This window comes from Fusarium poae, chromosome 2, assembly GCF_019609905.1.
Source record: "Fusarium poae strain DAOMC 252244 chromosome 2, whole genome shotgun sequence".
Taxonomy (NCBI): domain Eukaryota; kingdom Fungi; phylum Ascomycota; class Sordariomycetes; order Hypocreales; family Nectriaceae; genus Fusarium; species Fusarium poae.
In genome coordinates, this window is record NC_058400.1 from 4,545,482 (window position 1) to 4,564,138 (window position 18,657).

General features: G+C 46.7%; 8 protein-coding genes and 1 non-coding gene across 9 annotated transcripts; 4 read left to right on the forward strand and 5 right to left on the reverse strand.

Moving 5' to 3' along the window:
• The first annotated feature begins 59 nt into the window (after positions 1-59).
• FPOAC1_005416 lies at positions 60-131 on the forward strand. Its single transcript has one exon. It is a non-coding gene; the product is annotated as a tRNA-Thr (tRNA).
• Positions 132-206: 75 nt separating this feature from the next.
• FPOAC1_005417 (uncharacterized protein) lies at positions 207-1,922 on the reverse strand (the record flags this gene model as incomplete). The annotated part of the gene is made up of 2 exons (XM_044849944.1): positions 207-1,110; positions 1,876-1,922. 2 exons carry the CDS (start codon positions 1,920-1,922, stop codon positions 207-209), a joined length of 951 nt encoding a protein of 316 aa, XP_044708654.1.
• Positions 1,923-2,834: 912 nt separating this feature from the next.
• On the forward strand, positions 2,835-4,060 carry FPOAC1_005418 (uncharacterized protein; the record flags this gene model as incomplete). The annotated part of the gene is made up of 4 exons (XM_044849945.1): positions 2,835-2,921; positions 2,979-3,655; positions 3,704-3,879; positions 3,930-4,060. The coding sequence occupies 4 exons, from the start codon at positions 2,835-2,837 to the stop codon at positions 4,058-4,060; spliced, it is 1,071 nt and encodes a 356-aa protein (XP_044708655.1).
• A 665-nt stretch (positions 4,061-4,725) lies between these two features.
• Positions 4,726-5,749, reverse strand: FPOAC1_005419 (uncharacterized protein; the record flags this gene model as incomplete). The annotated part of the gene is made up of 2 exons (XM_044849946.1): positions 4,726-4,730; positions 4,816-5,749. 2 exons carry the CDS (start codon positions 5,747-5,749, stop codon positions 4,726-4,728), a joined length of 939 nt encoding a protein of 312 aa, XP_044708656.1.
• Positions 5,750-7,226: 1,477 nt separating this feature from the next.
• FPOAC1_005420 (uncharacterized protein) lies at positions 7,227-8,838 on the forward strand (the record flags this gene model as incomplete). The annotated part of the gene is made up of 4 exons (XM_044849947.1): positions 7,227-7,331; positions 7,380-7,448; positions 7,495-7,835; positions 7,887-8,838. The coding sequence occupies 4 exons, from the start codon at positions 7,227-7,229 to the stop codon at positions 8,836-8,838; spliced, it is 1,467 nt and encodes a 488-aa protein (XP_044708657.1).
• Positions 8,839-9,302: 464 nt separating this feature from the next.
• On the reverse strand, positions 9,303-10,318 carry FPOAC1_005421 (uncharacterized protein; the record flags this gene model as incomplete). Its single annotated transcript, XM_044849948.1, has 3 exons — positions 9,303-9,700; positions 9,754-10,218; positions 10,273-10,318. The coding sequence occupies 3 exons, from the start codon at positions 10,316-10,318 to the stop codon at positions 9,303-9,305; spliced, it is 909 nt and encodes a 302-aa protein (XP_044708658.1).
• A 768-nt stretch (positions 10,319-11,086) lies between these two features.
• On the reverse strand, positions 11,087-12,969 carry FPOAC1_005422 (uncharacterized protein; the record flags this gene model as incomplete). Its single annotated transcript, XM_044849949.1, has 4 exons — positions 11,087-12,109; positions 12,162-12,695; positions 12,746-12,867; positions 12,927-12,969. The coding sequence occupies 4 exons, from the start codon at positions 12,967-12,969 to the stop codon at positions 11,087-11,089; spliced, it is 1,722 nt and encodes a 573-aa protein (XP_044708659.1).
• A 595-nt stretch (positions 12,970-13,564) lies between these two features.
• FPOAC1_005423 (uncharacterized protein) lies at positions 13,565-15,576 on the reverse strand (the record flags this gene model as incomplete). Its single annotated transcript, XM_044849950.1, has 6 exons — positions 13,565-14,666; positions 14,715-14,888; positions 14,940-15,266; positions 15,316-15,335; positions 15,395-15,494; positions 15,554-15,576. The coding sequence occupies 6 exons, from the start codon at positions 15,574-15,576 to the stop codon at positions 13,565-13,567; spliced, it is 1,746 nt and encodes a 581-aa protein (XP_044708660.1).
• An 846-nt stretch (positions 15,577-16,422) lies between these two features.
• On the forward strand, positions 16,423-18,592 carry FPOAC1_005424 (uncharacterized protein; the record flags this gene model as incomplete). Its single annotated transcript, XM_044849951.1, has 2 exons — positions 16,423-16,511; positions 16,564-18,592. The coding sequence occupies 2 exons, from the start codon at positions 16,423-16,425 to the stop codon at positions 18,590-18,592; spliced, it is 2,118 nt and encodes a 705-aa protein (XP_044708661.1).
• Positions 18,593-18,657: the final 65 nt, after the last annotated feature.

The following is an 18,657-nucleotide window of genomic DNA, read 5'->3' on the forward strand; positions in this document are numbered from 1 at the left end:
ACAAGTTGGGTGTTGTACTTGAACAGTAGCAAAGACGACTCTTCCAACTAAAAAGGACTGCCTCAATGGCTCAGTGGTAGAGCGTGTCACTAGTAATGACAAGGTCCACGGTTCGATCCCGTGTTGAGGCAAGCGTACTTGTGAACAAGCTATTGTGTGCTTGCTTTTGCTTTTTTATCCTGTTTGCCTCCGATTCACATAATCAGTTACGTCTTGGCCAAAACAGTGTACCACTTAACTCCCATATACTCATCGTGAAGATTGCTGCACCCATCTCCATCCCATTTCGCCCATGATGTCGTTCCAGAGTCTTGATCAAACAGACACCATTTCCCTCTCCTTGCCTCGCACTTAATACCGCGTCTTTCGAGGCCATGCAGCAACGTGTCCCCGGGAGTTTCCTCGGATGGCCTCCTGCGGAGAGGAGATCTGACTATGAATCCATATAGATACACCTCGCTCAACCTGGGAAGGTCTGATTCACTGGTGATCATGCTCCCAATTGACTCGATAAGCGCTTTGTTGCCGAGGCCGGATGAGCCAGTGTTGAGGAACTCTTCCTCCGAGGACCCTTCGACATCTTCCACACCAGCCCCTGGCCTTTGGTCGATCACCAAGGTTTCCAGGGATTGGCATGAAGCCACCAGAATATTTCTCCAGGATTCATGAGTGGACCTATCCGCATCTACTGACCAGGCATTGGTCTGATTGAAGTAATCTCCCCGACTATTGCAAGGTTGACACAAGTGCAGATACTTCAAATATCGAAAAGATGGAGAACAATCATGAAAGAAGCCACCTAATGACCGAGGAATGACACCACCTGCGTAAGCATTTTGCTCGTCAAAGTTGAGGTTGTCACCTGAGTCTATGCCGACATCACTAGGTTTTGGATCATCCAGCATTCCGAGCTCGAGGCGCTCCAGGCTGTCATTGGACCGCAGTACATATGTTGCAACATCTCGTGGTATGTACGCGAACAGCTTTGCGAATTTGAGATTAGCCAGAGGCTGCGCATCACGCAATTGTAAATTGGCGTTGCCATGGCGCAAGGCATCGGAACAGCCGTGTAACTCAAGCGACTCAAGTCTAGTGAAGTAAGGAAGAATACTCCATATCGAGATCGGTTTTGAGAACTCATGCACATCAGATTGCCAACTCGGTTCTATCACCGTACAAAGACTTCTCACTCTACTAGTAAGCTGCTTGAGCCGCGTTTCATCATGCGTGCGAAGACTCTGCAATAGCACGAATAGCTTCTTTGCTCTCATGCAAATGTCACTCTGCCAGCCACGTCTACTGGAATTGTTGTAATGTCGCGGTGCTGTTCTGTAAGGCGGTGAATGTGTGATTCCAGAGCTCGACTCGTGATACCCTTTCTCGTGAAGTTCAATGTCTGACCAAAGGCATGGGCTGGCTATGAACCCTAGTTTCTTACATACGAAACTGAGGCGACAAAGCTCTTGAGGAGGACTGTCTCGAAAGATTTGGAAGAGTATTTCGTTGGGTAGGGAACCAAGAGAAGTCATCTTGGAAGCAGTCAGCGTTGATATTGTGGTGGTAAGGGTATAAAGCCAGAAAGTGAGAAGAGGAATGGGAAGTTGGAGTATATTATCATTTGCTAACATATTATATTGCTTATGCTGCTTACAATTTGCTATTAGGCTAAGACCGAGTACCAAAAAGGTAACATGTGGCCGCCAATCTGGGTTATCTCATGTCAGCTTAGCGAAAGCGCACCATAGCTCCAACTGTAGTATAAGCTGATGATTGCATTCGCCAATTAGAAGGGAGTAATTAGCTCTCAAGTCTTGACCGTGCCTTCGCAGCTTCATAACTCTTGGCTTTGATGGACCACGTTCTTGATTTACTTACCAAATCTCCTCAAAGCCCGCCCACAGCACTAGAAGTTCCGTCGGCATTTTGACCAAGGCATCGAACAACATTCTGCTCTCCGTCTGAAGCTTCCTCGTTTTGCGTTTGAGGCTCTCCGATACGAATCGGGTTTGTTTTTCGTTTTGCGACTGGGTCTTAGTTACAGGTTGTCTCTTGTTAGTCAGTACACTGAATCATGTGATTTTAGATAAGAACCCCTTATTTAGTATCTCCCATCACTCTGATCTATCTTTATCGGACGTGTACAGGCGAGCTTCAAGCTTGTCAACAAAAGACATACCATTACGACTTATCACCACGTATGCAGCAGGAAGCCCGACTTTAATAAAACGGGGCGAAATACTCTCCATCACATATAGTAGACGTAATGAAAAGATTGACTCATCGTTTGTATACACAAGGCCGAATGTCATCTGCCGGTCTCCCATAACCGACAATATCGGAGCCGATGATGGTGCGGCCCAACGTCCGCACGCTAATGCTAAACAGGGATCTTAAAACTTCTGGCTCTGGGGAAAAGGTCAAATGGAAGTCAAAACGAGACAGATCATCGTTGTACCCCGCATTCTGATGGCTTGCTAAAGATGCGCTTGTATAAGCAAACGAATCAAACGATGGGCTTGAATGAACCCAAGAAGGGATATCGATCGAGTTCCATTGATCAGAGGTGATTTGATTTGACTGCGGAGGCTAACTAAGCTAGTGCCTGTGGTTTCGCCAACAACGTAAGGTTCCGGTGGGTCAATGATCTGACACTCAATCATGTGAGGTCTGGATGAATCCGGCCTATATAAAGCCAACGTTGGACTCACCTCGAAAAAAGGATTTGGGACATGGTCTTCACTATGCCAAGGCTTCCTTTCACAGCATTAAGATCCCTCTACATACAACCCTTCCGCAGATCACCCACAACCATTCATCGGTCATATTATAGCACCATGATGCGAGCAGCGAGATACTATGGCATAGAGGACATCCGTGTCGAGCAAGTTCCTCTCCCTTCTGTAAAGCCCGGGCAAGTCAAGGTTGGTCCTCCGTTCCTATAAATCCTGCCCAGTCTCAAAAACTAAACCCACCAACAGGTTGCTCCGGCGTTTGTCGGTATCTGTGGAACAGATTTACACGAGTATTTAGGAGGCCCAAATTTCTGTCCAACGACACCTCATCCCATCACCAAGGAATCTATTCCTGTCACTCTTGGACACGAATTCTCTGGCATCATCACCGAAGTCGGCCCTGATGTCGAAGGCTTTGAAGTCGGTCAACCCTGTGCTATTCAGCCAACGCTGTTCTGCGGTCACTGCGCAGCCTGCCACAATCATGCCGAGAATGTCTGCCACAGTGGTGGCTTTATAGGCTTGAGCGGAAGCGGCGGTGGATTAAGCGAAGCTGTTTGCGTCAATGCCACACATGTCCATCCTCTTCCTCGGGATCTGCCCCTGGAGATTGGAGCGCTTGTTGAGCCTCTCTCGGTTTCGTGGCATGCGATGACGGCAGCGCCAGAGATCAACTCCAGTTCCAAGGTTGTCATTCTCGGAGGTGGTCCCATTGGCTTGGCCATGATTTTATGTCTGAAAGCAAAGGGCGTCAGCGAAGTCATTCTTTCAGAGGTAGCCATCTCACGACAGAACTTTGCAAGAGAGCTTGGTGCTACGCGTGTCGTGAACCCGATAGAGGAGAACCTCAACGAGATCGTGCTTGGCTTGACTGATGGTAAGGGTGCCGATGTGGTGTTTGACTGCGCTGGTGTACCGATGAGGTGAGTACCTTTTATTATGCGGATGTGCTTTTACTAACATGTTACTAGTATCAAAAGTGCTTGCGAAGTCGTCAGGCCCAAGGGCACTGTGGTTAACCTCGCTATCTGGGAGAAGGAAGTTCCCTTCAACCCAAACTGGATCACGATGAAGGAAAGCTCATACAAGTCCGTACTGGGTTATGCTCGTGAAGATTTTCAGGCTGTCATTGCAAATCTTGCTTCAGGTAATATCTAAGGTCCGGAGTTTATGAAACTTAACTAACGAACGTTTTAGGTGCTATAAAGCCAAGACAGATGATCACGAGAAAGATAAAGCTCGAAAATATTGTGGAGGATGGAATAAAAGCACTAATTCATGATAAGAATAACCAGGTGAAGGTATTGGTGGATATGAGCGACAAATGATTGCGTTCTTGTAGAGGTTTATTGAATATCAAAAGCCCTCCCTGTTCATACATGATGCAGCCTGCAGATCAGCGGCCAAGTCATGGAATGCCTTTCCCATGCCGCCACTGTCCTCGTCCTCTAAGCCACCTCTCACAGCCTGAACTGATAATCCACGGTGTTCGGCTTTCTAAGGCCAGTCTAAGTATTAGGGTGCGTAAAGTCTGGTTGCATATTTTGTTTATTTGAGACTGGATAACCCTACCCTCCTAGGTTAGTGGAATAGCAACATCAACCAGACAGGCATCTGGATATATACGAAGCCTCGTCGAGCTGTCAAGACCATGTCTGTTTGCCCCTCCTCATTTATAGCAATAGATCAAGACTGTCTTGCTCACGCGGCAGCCCTGCATATTGATGGCGAGTTAGTGGCTGAGACTGAAAGCTGACGTTGTACGACAGGAACAGGTCAAGTTCAAGTTGATGGTTGATTTAATTAAGTCATATCATTTCTCATGTCAGTATAGTGTCTCTCGAGTTATCTTCGATCATATGTGTTATTTGAGGTAGAATAATTGGGTAATAGAGAAGAAAACATCATTCTCTGACACACTACTCCCTAACTTGCGTCCAAGGGGGTATGAAATAATAGCATATGCCATGAACAATACACGCAACGCAACTTGCTACCCTCCAGTGATTGTCAGTATTTAGATAGACGTTGTTTCAGATTATTTCGACCTACCAGTGTATCCAATGCCAAGATGGAAACCTACTTCCAACAAAAGCCCCCATACACCTCGCAGGATTCATGCCCGCGCCTCCATATCCATATCTAGTGAAAGCGCTCGCAAAACTCATCGCCCCAACACTAAGTCCCACAAGAAACGGACCTAGTGCTGGACCTATTATTTTGGCCTGCCTTGGATCCAGACCTACGCCGAACGCGAGGAACAAGAGTAAGGTAGCGAACACAAGCTCAATGACGAATGCCTCTCTTGCTGGCACAATCTCGGTAAACAACCAGCAGCCTCCAGTCTTAAAATCTCGACCTCCCCAACTGGCTCTAACCAATAATCCAGCAAGCGAAGCGCCACCAACTTGGGCTGAAATGTATAGAACCATACGTGGAAGCGAGCAAAGGCGGGCACAAAATGTCGCAAACGTGATGAGTGGGTTGAAATGTGCCCCTGATATTGCACCGAAGGACGTGATAAACAGGGTAATCAGTATCACATTAAGTATGCCGCCAACGAGCGGACCGATGAAAGTAGCATTGTCAAAACTGCCCAACTGTCGAGTCGGCTGAGCTGGAATCACATCAGGGGAAGAAGTCGCCCACACAGTAACAAAGACAAACAATAGAGTTCCTGTCTCGAGTGAGCCTGTGGTTGACCATGGATCTGGCGAGAATAGCCTACCGATTCCTTCTATTAATGCTGCCTTCCATAGATCGAGGTTAGTGATAGGATGCAGGTCGACCAATTCACGGAATGACATATGCGGTGTTGCATCAGGCTGTTGTTCTAGCAGCCTCTCATCTTCACTTGTCACACCATCAATCAAACACGTTTGATTGGCACCGAGCCTTCCGGCGAACGGTAAGTCGTTGGTCTGAAATCGAGGGCCTGTGGACTCAAAGTTGGGTCTTGGCTCAACCTCTCCACCTTGAGCTTCATGACTGTTGGTTCGCCTTGATGCAATTCCCATGATCGTGATCGATTTATGGCACAATTGCGGTTGGTCGACTGTATCTAATATGTTTTACTTTTTATTTGGCAATTGTGGGATATATAGTTAATCGAATTTCGACAAATTCTTCACGTAATCATGATGAAGCATCCGTCTTACGAGGGCTGCACTAGCGGTACCTTACATATGATGACAGACGCTGACTAAAGCCAACAAAACCGAATCGTTTGTCTAGCAGTGCAGCACCAATTGCTGTAGAGAATGAAGTTGTATGTTAGTCGGCGAAGAACGGTAAAAACATCAATCTACATTGCGTTGGAAAGTACAGTGGTAACCGAGAAGGATTTATGGCTTATGATGGGGTTGCGCTGCAAGACGCAGAGACTATTACCCACGAAGGCTCTGCGTCTCTGATATAGAGTCTGGCGATCCAATCCAATCTTTCTCAATCAGACAAGCCATGCTATGTTCAGTATCAATGGTGATTGTGGGCGCGAAGGGGTAATAAGTAGTCATGGCCCTTTCGGCATCTCTGGAACCGACCACTGGGGGTAAGATGGCTGCAGGAGAAAGACATGGTTGACGCCAATAAGAACATCAACTGCTGAGTGAGCAGTCTAAAGCTGGATATACAAGTGCAAAGCCTAGCTTTTACTTCTTCGTATCAAGAATGATCCTAGACACGACAGCGCAGGGTTCTGATCTTTATGAGAGTCCGATAGGCTTAGACGATAAGCATATTTCTTATCTGCTTCGTTTCATCAATGATAGCGAACTCAAGCCATCCTTAGATTAGCTCCAGGTTCAAATGAGAACCGCAGATCTGTTAGCCAATTAACCCCAGTCTCCACCTCCATGTTTCGTCCACTAGCGTACCAACAGGGAGGTGTAGAGATAAGGCCACAGCAAAGTACCGAGAAGTGAAGGATCCCCTGTACGAGATGGACGGGCAAGTGCCAAGCTGTCACACCAAGTGTATTCTGTTCCATTCACAATAAAGGCACTTTAGTACAGTTGTCTTGAGCTCAGTCGTAGAGAATGGGTTGTTAGTGACTTGACCTGACGACAGTGAATTGTAAACAGTGACTGGTTTGTACGTCCATGTTAATTGAGCCATCTTATGGAATGCCCCAACAGCCTCAGATGCTCAGCCGTCTTGCTATGTCAACCCGTTAGCCCGTTATCTTGATGTCGATCCCACCAACCACATTTCACCAACTCCCGCTGCCTAGAGATAAGCATAAACGCCACAACCTCCCTCCGCGAGAATTGTTATCTTGGTGTAACACTCCTTATCTCGTTAGAATTCGCCGGAAAGAGTAAAAAGACCCCAAACAAGTAATGATATCCATTTCTTGCCAAGACACTACAATCTCCCACATATCGAGATCCCGAGCTTCATTTGTCTCGGGCTTATATAACAAGTCCAGTTAGATCATCGACACGATGGATGGAGATCACCAGCTGCTCATTCCACCACTGAATCTGCAACAGCATGGCTGATTCTACAATTACGCCGGTCACTGAGTGGCCGGACTACGCTGTTGACCCTACAGGTGGTGATCCTTTTACTAAGGACTTGAATGCACCATACGACAAGGTACTTACCATTGATCAGTTTTGCATCACGCATCTAATTAAAGAGTAGGGAGACTTGGCCTGGATGTTAGTATGCACGATTCTTTGCTGGCAGATTACACCGGCAATCGGCTTCCTGGTGAGTATCTCAACTACATTTCGGGGGACATGTCTAATCCCAACAGTATGCGGGCATGCATCGCCGAAAGGCTGCCTTGACAATGGTCTTGCAGTCTCTATTCTGCGCCTGCGCGGTCGGTATCCAGTATTGGATCTATGGTTATTCCCTGTACCAAAGCCGAACCACAAACCCGATCCTTGGTGACTTATCACTGGCAGCCTTCCACAACGTCCTTGCTCAGCCGTCTCTTGCGAATGGCGACATCCCTGAGCTTCTCTATGCCGTTTTCGGTGTTACCTTTGTGACAGCAACCGCTATGATCTTGGCTGGAGCAATGTTGGAGAGAGGTAGACTCTGGCCCAGTATGGTCTTTCTTCTCTGCTGGACCACCTTTGTATACTACATGTATGTTTATAATTTCTTTATGCCGTTGTGAAACTAACACACTCCTCACAGTCTTGCATACTGGGAATGGAACCCAAGCGGATGGCTTTACAACCTTGGCCTTTATGATTTCGCTGGCTCAGGACCCGTTCATATCGCGAGTGGCTTTGGAGCCCTAGCATGGTCAATGATGCTGGGTCCTCGAATTCCTGATGCCACTATCACCGATCGAAAGAAGGCAGTGCATTACAAGCCTCACAACCCTTTGCTCATGTGCTTTGGAACTGTCCTTATTTGGTTTGGATGGTTTGCCTTTAACGGTGGTAGTACGGCCAACCTCAGTCTTCGATCCATCTATGTTGTTGTCAATACGAACATGTCGGCATGCGCTGGTGGTTTCGGCTGGGTCCTCCTAGGATATATGCATACACGGAAATTCAGCCTTGTTGGATTCTGTTCTGGAATCATTTCTGGACTTGTTGGTATCACACCTTGCGCAGGTTTCACGCCCATCTATGTTGCACCAGTCATTGGTCTTGTTACTACTGTCGGTTGCTTTTATACTGTCAAGTACAAGTACCTGCTTTCGATTGACGATGGTCTTGATATTTTTGCCATCCACGGAATCGGAGGCGTGATCGGTGATATTCTCACAGGACTGTTCGCAGCCAAGTTTGTCCCCGCCCTGGATGGTGTATCTGGAGATTCATATGATGGCGGATGGTGGGAAGGAAATTACAAGCAGCTTGGCCTACAGCTGGCTGGTGCCGTCACCTGTGCTGCCTGGTCCTTTGTCGTTTCATGCTTGCTACTCTTTGTTATCAACAAGATTCCTGGACTGCATCTCAGAGCGAGTGAGGAGCATGAGATCCGAGGTCTGGATTTCAAGTATCTCAGCGACGTCGAGTGGGAGGATCATTATATGAATGGCGGCGTTACACCCATTATGGACGGAACACCAGTCAGGGTCGCAACACCAGAGCAAGTCGTTGAACCAAAGACTGAAGAGAGGAAGATGGATTGAAGTACTTATAGATTGGAGTGATGTATTTAAACGGTAGTATTTTTAATTCTTTTTAAAAGTATTTTCATAGCCTGTCCATACCCCAAGTTGTGTGCAGAAATGTGTCATTCGAGCAGTGTGGTACTGATAAAGACGAGATATTATTTTTATTACAGTATTAACTACACATCTAATAATGGTTCAAAATGGACCCAAACTGTTGAATCGGCCTCGGCCAAGCTATATGTGTGATTTAAAAGACCGCAGGGTATCATCAGACCATTGTTAAAAATCCTCCGTATTGAATGGCTAACGAAAAAGTAATCCAAAGTGTCAAATGCCGCGACTGCATAAAGTCAAAAGGCTACCTTGACGAGGTAGTTGAGCTGATGTACGACAACGGTTATCGTTTCAGCAATTGTCAATTTTGATAAGGAAGTCTCGCCCTTGTAAACAGAGGCATAACCTCCACATTAATCTCTGCTCTAGGCAGAGGTTGAGGCCTCAGGAGCGTTGGCATTGGCGGCAGTTCGCTGTTGGCCAGGCTTAACGTTGGGACCTTCGGGAATAATTCTTTCGTCGATATCTCGGATTCGCATTCCGAGACGAGCAGGGTCGATATTGCGATGACCAAAGAGGAGAAGGGCTCCAAATACAGGCTTTGCGATGAGGTCGAGGATACCGTAGAAGATGGCCTCAGAGTCTGGAGAGATAATATTTCCACCCTCACAAACACCCCAGGCAATTGGGTAGAGGATCCAGACGACGGCAGTCAAAGAACCGCACATGACGAAAACTCGGCCAACATCAGGACCGACATGGTTGGCGTGGATTCGAGCTTCCCAGGCGAGCTGGTAAACGATGTAGGCCAGAGCGACGCAGCCTGAGCTGAGTGTTAGTAAATGTTCGTAGTTACGATCACAAGGCTGAACTGACCAAAAGTAAAGTATCCCCATTTGTAGGAGCTGACGACTAAGGCGCCAACCAAACCAGTGACAATCATGATCTCGTCGACAAGGATAACATAAAGGATAGTAGGCCAAGGCATTCCAGCAGTAAGAAGAAGGTCCATGAGAAGTAGAGGAGTGGTAATGAACCAGTCGATGTATCTAACATAGAAGATCTCACGGTACCTGCCCGCAACCTCGTGGTTGCTGCGCTGGTATTCGACTTCGGTGGGTGCCCAGCCCAAGTTGGCGCCCATGGTGAAGTATGCGATAGCTGCTACCATAGTGATAGATGCGGTGATGTAGTGGAAGACGCGATGGGTTCGTGGCTTCCTCAATCCCATTCCGACAAAGACGATGGAGGAAACTGTCATGACAGCACAAACAGTGAAGTACCAGTCTGAACCTCGCGGGGTGATGTTGATCTGGCTATGAATTCCATTAAAATTGAAGCCTTGAAGCTGGTTAGTAGTGCTCAAATCAAATGTAGCGGTTCATGATAGCCTACCATTGGTCTTCAAGGCATCGTTACGGGCATGGAGATGTTCAGCCATCTTGGCAATTGGTTCTCGTCGAGCAGAGGGTACTTGAGTTGCTTTGGTGTATTACCGTGTTAGTGAGCCGAGACAAGATGATCTGTTTGGAGGTGTGGCAGCTCTCTTAAACACTTGAATGCTGTCGTGCATGGCCAAGAATCTTCAAACCGTGTGTCAAATAAACCTCCCATGACTTCATACCGAGCCTGCCGAATACACGGCAGTTCGATGCCGACTATGTAGTCGTCATTGTAGTGTTTCTAAATTATAGCCGATGCTACATCTGTCTCCAGTCGATGGACGTTGTCTGAGTCGATGACGCCGACGTAAGAGTTGGCCCACACCCTCACGTTTTCACCACGCGGGTTATGCCCAGACGGTCCAGGCCTGCCAGAAGGTTGCCGGTAGCCGTAGCGTCGATCCCTAATGAGCACCGGATGAAGAGCATGGACCTCTCCGCTATATCCTTGAGTCGAGAATCACAAGGCTGATCGGACAATTCTAATCAGAATGACGACACGGATGGGTTTAAACGGTAGCAGCCGTGTGATATTGATGGTACAAGCCAAACTCCCTTGTCATTACTACCCTCATGGCCGAGTATTATCCGATTTAGCTCACGTCATGTCCCTTTATGCTTATGAGCTAACGCAATATCATCGATTGACTTTTAGTCGCGTCTTTAGTTGAAGTCAATGGAAGATTGTATTATTTTAAGAATTCTGACTACCAGTTCCCATACAAAGTAAATGCATATTGATATGAATCTTAAATACCCAGACATCGCTAATTAGCAGCAATAAACATGTAATAGTAGGCCAACAACATCGCGACCAAAGCTCCCAAGAAGCCTTGGAACAGTGTTAGCGAGGAATCGTGGAGCTTGTCAAGTCCACTCTTAGGAGACTTGGAGGTATCTTGAGACCAAGGAATCTGGTCCTTCTTAAATCCTGAATCCTTCATGATCTGCTCAGCAACAATCTTACTGCCGGCAATACAAACAGGAACACCAGTACCAGGATGTGTGCTGGCACCTGCAAAGTAGAGGTTCTTGTACTTGGAGTGTTGAGTACCAGGACGGAAGGCGAGAACGTTCATAATAGAATGACTCAGACCTAAGATAGCACCCTTATCGAGATTGAACTTCTCCTGCCATGTGTAAGGAGTGTTAATAATCTCATTCTCAATAAGAGGGGCCAGATCAACTCCTATTCTGGCCTTCATAGTGGCAATGACAGTGTCGCGAGCAAGCGAAATCATCTTCTCCCAGTCCTGACCACCTTCAAGGATATTGGAGTTTCCAGACTTGGAAGCACCGCGATGCGTGCCAGCGGAGTCTGAGAGAAGATGGCCAACAGGCACCAAGACAACAACAGCATCCTTACCCTCAGGGGCAGCTGAGGGGTCAATGCGCGAAGGAACATTGACGTAGAAGGAAGGTTCAGTAGGAATCAGGTGCTCCTTGAAGATGCTGTCGAATGACTCCTGATACTCGTCGGCAAGGAAAATGTTGTGCGCGTTGAGCTCAGGAATGATCTTTGATGCTGACCAGTAGAATGAAATGCTGCTGCATGATGTCTCACGTTTTGATAGTGAGTCTGCGTAGCTTGTCTTGGGTAGTAGGTTGTTGTAGGTGTAAACGAGATCCGCATTTGAGATTACAATGTCTGAGGGCAAATGTGTGCCATTCTCCAAGACAACACCGTTAGCCTTGCCCGTTGCTTGGTCGATAGAAATGGATTTGACACCAGTTGAGAGACGATATTCAACGCCTAGCCGCTGACCGACATTGACCAATGCTTCCACAACCTGGAATGTGGTTAGTATCAAAACATTGGTGTGTAGTGGGGATCAGGCTCACCTTGTGGAATCCACCTCTGGGATACAGGATACCCTCCGCCAATTCGGTATACTGAAGCAAGCTGTAAGTTCCTGGGGCATCAAATGGACTCATGCCCATGTACATGCTTCCAAAGGTGAATACCCTCCTAAGTCTTTCGGTCCAGAAATACTTGCTTGCACGTGTCCAAATACTCTCAAGGGGGTGGATGTTGAACAGGTTGAACAGAACTTCAGGACGCGCCAGACTCAAGATACTGGGGAAGTTTCTTCGCAAAACTGACTCGACACTGACTTCATAGTGACGATGTGACTCTTGAAGAAATCCGAGGTATCGCTCAAAACCATCAATGCCTTCAACAGCCTCAATGGCCTTCTTCATCTTGGTGAGATCAGTTGACATCTCAAAGGATGAGCCATCTCCGAACCAGATGTTGTAGTTGGGTTCACACTTCAATAGCTCCACTCCCTCAGCCGTGAGAGATGTTCCTAGGTCTTGGAAAATCTCGTGGAAGAAGCGAGGGAGAAGAAGCAGTGAAGGACCCTGATCAAAGCGCTTGAGGGTGTTAGGAGGGCTGTTAGACCAGAGTTGACAACAAAACTCACGTATCCATCTTTGTGAATCAGCGAACAACGTCCACCGGTAAAATCGTTCTTTTCAACGATAGTAACCTTGAAACCCGCCTTTGCGAGTCGCGCAGCGGTCGAAACACCACCAACACCGGCACCTAATCAAGAAGTCGATTAGCTCGAGTGATCGACAGACACAGAACATAAACAACCATACCTATCACAATAACTGATTTTTGTTGTTGCTTGATATCACTCATTTTTGCGGTATAAACAGTGAAGAATAATGAATTCGAGAATATTCACCGGTTCAACCGAACAATGACTTTTGATGTACTGAGAGTATAGAGTCAATGACGTCTTCCATTTCTCTTTTACCCACTTTTTCATGTCTTGTCGTGGAAATTGGTTCGGACTCGGACTCGTTTTGTTTTCCATGTGAAACTACCCTGGAATAATATCGAGGCGCAGTATTTTCTTAGCAAGGATTTGTGAGTCATTTGTTGATATTGACATGATTGAGGTTATCAGACGAACTGTTGATCATTGACTGTAATGGCTTGGACGTGCTTTAGCGGATTCTATCAACCAGAAAGCGTATTCTATGATTGGTTGTCTCGGTTAGAGGGTATCTGTCAATTTGGCCTTTTCACAACTTCAACATTAAACTTTTTGACACCTCACAACTTTCTTGGCATGAAAGAATAAATAGATATTATTAAAAATAATTGAAAATTGAGCTGTGATACTTCAAGACCAAATAATTAAGTGGTGATGAAATCAATAATCTAAGAATGTCTAAAATACTTTCTGCCAACACGTATTAAACCCACCCACCCATAAATGCATTCATCGCTAGTGATTCAATGCAGACCAGGCAACCCGAATGCGTCGTGACTTGGGAACAGTGGCCCTGCCTTTCTTCATAACAGGTCCTGTTTCTCTAAGCACACGTCCAATCTCCATATAACTCTCAACGGCAACTCGGATGGGACCTTTCCCTTCTGAAGGAAGCTTGTCAATGGCACCCTTGGCAGCGTCGTACTTTTCAAAAGCGCGATCAAGAAGCTTCTGGCGTAACATCTCAATCGTAGGACCATGTGGTTGTTGCATCACATCTTCGGGCGTAAGCTGAGCTTCCTTTAACCAGGATAGAGGAAGGTAGATACGGTCGATCTCAGCATCAACCTTGATATCGCGAGCGATGTTGACATATTGAAGTGCAATACCCATTTCTTGACCAGAAGCAACAACTTCACGCTGAACCTCTGGAGATATCGTCTCAGGAGTGTGGTAAAGAATAAGATGGTTGCAGAGCTCAGCAACCGTTCCAGCGACACGGCTACCATAAATATCCAGATCCTCGGTAGATTCAATGGGAAATTTGCCAGACTTTCTATCAAAGAGAAGGTCGGTGTCGAACCCTTTGAGTAAGTCATCAAGAGGCTGTTTTGGTAGATAAAAGGTTGGAAGTTGAAGGAGAGCCATATGGAACATTTCAGGGAAGTTGGATTTGACAAATTCGCGTAGTCGGGGCGAAATCTCCTCATCCTCATTTTCCTTATAGGCAATGTTCAGGAATTCCCTCAACTGTTCAATAGAGGCTCTGGAATCCTCGACAGAAGGGGCCTCATCCACTAGATCGTCTGCAGCTCTACAGAAAGCGTAAAGACGAATCAGATCAATTCGGAGTCTACCTTCAAAGGTGCCACTCGCCAAGTAAAAGCTGCGGCTCTTCTTCCTCAGAAGATCAACTGCGCTGACTAAACCTGAGATTCTCTCCTGGTCGTACTTGTCCTCTGGCAAAAGAAGAGCTCGAACGATCAGCCCAAGGGTTGGAAGACCCTTGTTCTTGGGGAAATGCTCAGGAAATATGTCCAAAATGGCCAATGTGTTGTCGTTAGCGATAAGGCCAAAGACAATCAAGGTGTTAGTGAGAAGGAAGAAAACTGCCTCCCTGAGATTTGTTAGCATTTTTCATCTCACAGATAGACGATATACTTACTCAATGTCCAATCCATCCCAAAGTACAATACCATATTTGGTACCGGAAGTGATACTCCATGTTCCCCTCCGCAACGCAAATGTGTCAACCACCCACAAATAAACAGTTGGCAGAGCAATCGGAAGCAGAGTGTTGGTCCATGGGAGATTTACAATGAACTGGTATGAGATGGTCCTGCGCTGGATTAGCATCACAGTCAAATAAAACAAGGTGGGCGCGTATCACCATAGAAACAAAAGGAATGGACAAGCCCAGATCAGGATAAGGCCCATATACATGCCCTCACCACCGTTCCTGACTGAAACCAGGCCGAAAATGATGGCCGAGGCAAATAGAATTTGTCCAGCTATTTTCCCAGAGGTACTGGCTTTGCTGAGATAAACGGGATGAAATGTCGGCTTGCTGAGGAGCATGTATAGAAGAGACGTGTTGAGCGTTTGAATCACAAAGAAGAAGAGCTCCTCAGCGGGGATATCCCACGCAGTCAGCCCAACGACAACTCCAGGAGGATATGTCCATATTCTGTTTCTGATGAGATAAGAGTCCCAAGGACTTTTCTAATGTCAGCTGAGATAAGATGGTTTGCGCGCATAGCACATACATTGTAGAAACCACGGCAGTCTGGAGATGGAGAATTAGCACTCAAACATTCATTTTCGAGACAAGAGAAATAGACTTACTGTAATCATAAATATGAGTTTAAAAATGTCCAATCGTGACATTAATGGCCTGTACACAGCGAATAGCACGACACCAAACGGTATCGTGTACTTGAGATGTCTATGCAGAATGGTCAGTGAAAAGCCTCACTTTTTTGGTGACAGAAAAAAGGTACGTACACTTGGGCATATTCCCAGCCCATTGTGAAGACGGTTCTTTGTGTGTAAGAGACGGGATAGGGAAAAACGACGCGGTAGAAGCCGACGACGTCAATAAACACAAAGATCAGGGATTTATCGAGATGAGATCGAGGATCGAGTCATAAGAGTAAAATAGAGAGAGTGTGAACATGAAAAGAGTTTACGTATTCTGCAAGTAGGGTTGTTAGGGGAGAATTTCAGAGTGACATTGGAACGTTGACTTGACACTAACAATTTAGAATAGAAAAAAAGACACCGAAAAGGCCGCAAGTTCCGCTGTGTTGTGCTGATAAAACTAACATACCCCTGCCGTGTTAGGTAAACGTTGACGTCAAGACTTTTTTCCCTTATTCTCGGCTTTTATGCTTCGCCCTCTTTTGTTCAAGTCTACTTGTCATCATTAACTTTTTTGCTGAGACAGACAAAAACCAAAAGGGGATCCCTGTTTATTTTCTTTGGCGACGGATATCGGCCATTTGGAGTTTGCCGTGATATCGTACCCAAATTTGAGATCACCACGAACAGCATGTTTTTAACTGCCGACTTCCATTACCTGCTTTTGATGCCATCCTTTGATCGATGGACATCCCCATTTCCTGCCGGTATAGCCGGTGCCCGGTTGGGTTAGTATATATCAAGCTTGAAGGATTTCCCCCTAGTGTCTTGTAATGATAATGGATGGTCGTGGCTTTAATCTGATACCCTTCTGGACGCAATTGCTTTGTCTCGAGTCTTGACTGAACCTACCTACCATGCATTTTGGCAACATTTGTTACACGCCGTAATATTAATTTCTTGGTGATATCGCATGAATAAGATACCTCCAACATCAACCTCATTCAATCGTCATGGACTCATTCCAGCAGATTGTACCTGCAGCGGTATCAATGTCTCACCCAAAAGAGCAATCATCAACACCACAACCACTTCGTCATCCGTAAGTCTGTTCCACAATAAGCCTCGACGGCAAACATACTCACACCTCACAGATATCTCATCGGTAATTTTGCACCGATTCACAAGACCCTCAATCTTACACCATGCACTCATAGTGGCTGTATCCCTCCAGAACTCACCGGGGGACAATACGTCCGCAATGGGGGCAACCCAGTCAGCCATGAAGACCTTGGTAGAGATGCACATTGGTTTGATGGCGACGGTATGCTCTCAGGCGTCTTATTCAGGAAGGGACCTTATGACGACCAGATCGTTCCTGAGTTTGTGAATCAGTACATCCTCACAGACTTGTACTTGTCTAGGAAAACGACGTCTGTCATGTCAGCCATTATGCCGAGTATCACTACTCTTGTCAACCCTCTGTCATCACTACTCAAGATCCTGCTTGCTACATTCAGGACAATGTTTTTAGTATTTCTTTCAAATCTTCCTGGGTCACAACAAGCTCTGAAGCGTACTAGCGTCGCCAACACGGCCATTATATACCACGATGGTCGGGCGTTGGCAACATGTGAGAGTGGCCCACCCATGCGTATCCATCTTCCCTCTCTGGACACCGTCGGCTGGTACACTGGTAACCAAGCTGAAGGCGAGCCTGAGCAATCACCTTCAGAGAACAAGATCGAGCCTTTTGGAGGTGATGGTCTCTTGAAATCAATGAGGGAGTGGACAACAGGACATCCCAAGGTTGACCCCATTTCTGGAGAAATGATACTCTATCACAACACCTTTATACAGCCTTATGTACATTACTCTGTACTGCCCAAAACCAGCGTCCAACCACCGACTACGAATAGACTTGTCAACCAAGCTGTCCCAGGTGTATCTGGAGCTAGGATGATGCATGACTTTGGAGCATCACGCGCTCATACCATCATAATGGATCTTCCATTAAATCTCGACCCGTTGAACCTCGCCAAGAACAAGGAAGTGGTGTCTTATGACCCTTCAAAACCTTCTCGCTTTGGAGTGTTCCCGCGCCATGAACCAAACAATGTGCGGTGGTTCCAAACAGCACCTTGCTGTGTTTTCCACACTGCGAACTCGTGGGATACAAGGTCTGTCAACGGTGCCAGCTCTGTCAATCTTCTCGCCTGTCGCATGACTTCGTCTACGGTCGTATACACGGCTGGGAATATCAAGCCTCCAGCGAAACCCAAGCATTCACGCATCAAATCTTTGCATGCGACAAAGGATGTTGGCCAATGGGATGAGAAAGATATCCGACGTTTTGAGGCAGCACCCATGTTGGAGTCTCCTACTGAAAAGGTGCAGCGTGACGATTATTTCTCTCCCAGCGACGAGGCAGATGACTACAGCCAGTGTCGGTTATACTACTATGAATTTGACATGTCTTCGATATCGACGAACAGGGTCATCAATCAATGGGCTCTCTCAACCATCCCGTTCGAATTTCCGTCTGTCCGTCCGGATCGCGAGATGCAAGATGCTCGTTACATTTATGGCTGCAGCACCTCAACATCATGCTTCGGCGTTGCACTTGGCCGAGCAGACAAGGTCGATCTTCTTGTCAAGATAGATGCAAAGACACTCATTGAGCGAGGGAAGAAGATGAACACAAGACCGGTAACAGGTTGCGTCGACAGGCGATCTGCTGGAGAGATTTTAGACTCGCAAGACGACAAAGACCCCATCAAGATCTTTCGCCTGCCCCCGAGACACTTTGCACAAGAGCCTCGCTTTATTCCTCGTTCTGGTTCTACAGAAGAGGACGCTGGCTATCTGCTCTTCTATGTCTTTGACGAATCTCAGATACTGCCTAATGGTGACTGTCCACCTTGTTCCGTGTCGGAACTCTGGATTCTCGATGCGCAGAACATGCGCGATGTCGTCGCCAAGGTTAGGCTTCCACAAAGAGTACCCTATGGCCTTCACGGAACCTGGTTCTCAGCCAAGGACATCGAGGAGCAACGAGCAGTGGACTCATTAAGAAGTTTGGAGACTGTGCAGAGGAATAAAGAGGCGTGGGTAAATGACGGAGGAAGTCTCGCGAGGTCATGGATGTCTATTAGGGAGAAGTTGGAAAGGGCTGTGGGATGATGGTACATGTATGATCAGTCTCATGTTTGCGTATTTTAAGCAACAATACCCAGTCGCGGTCTTTA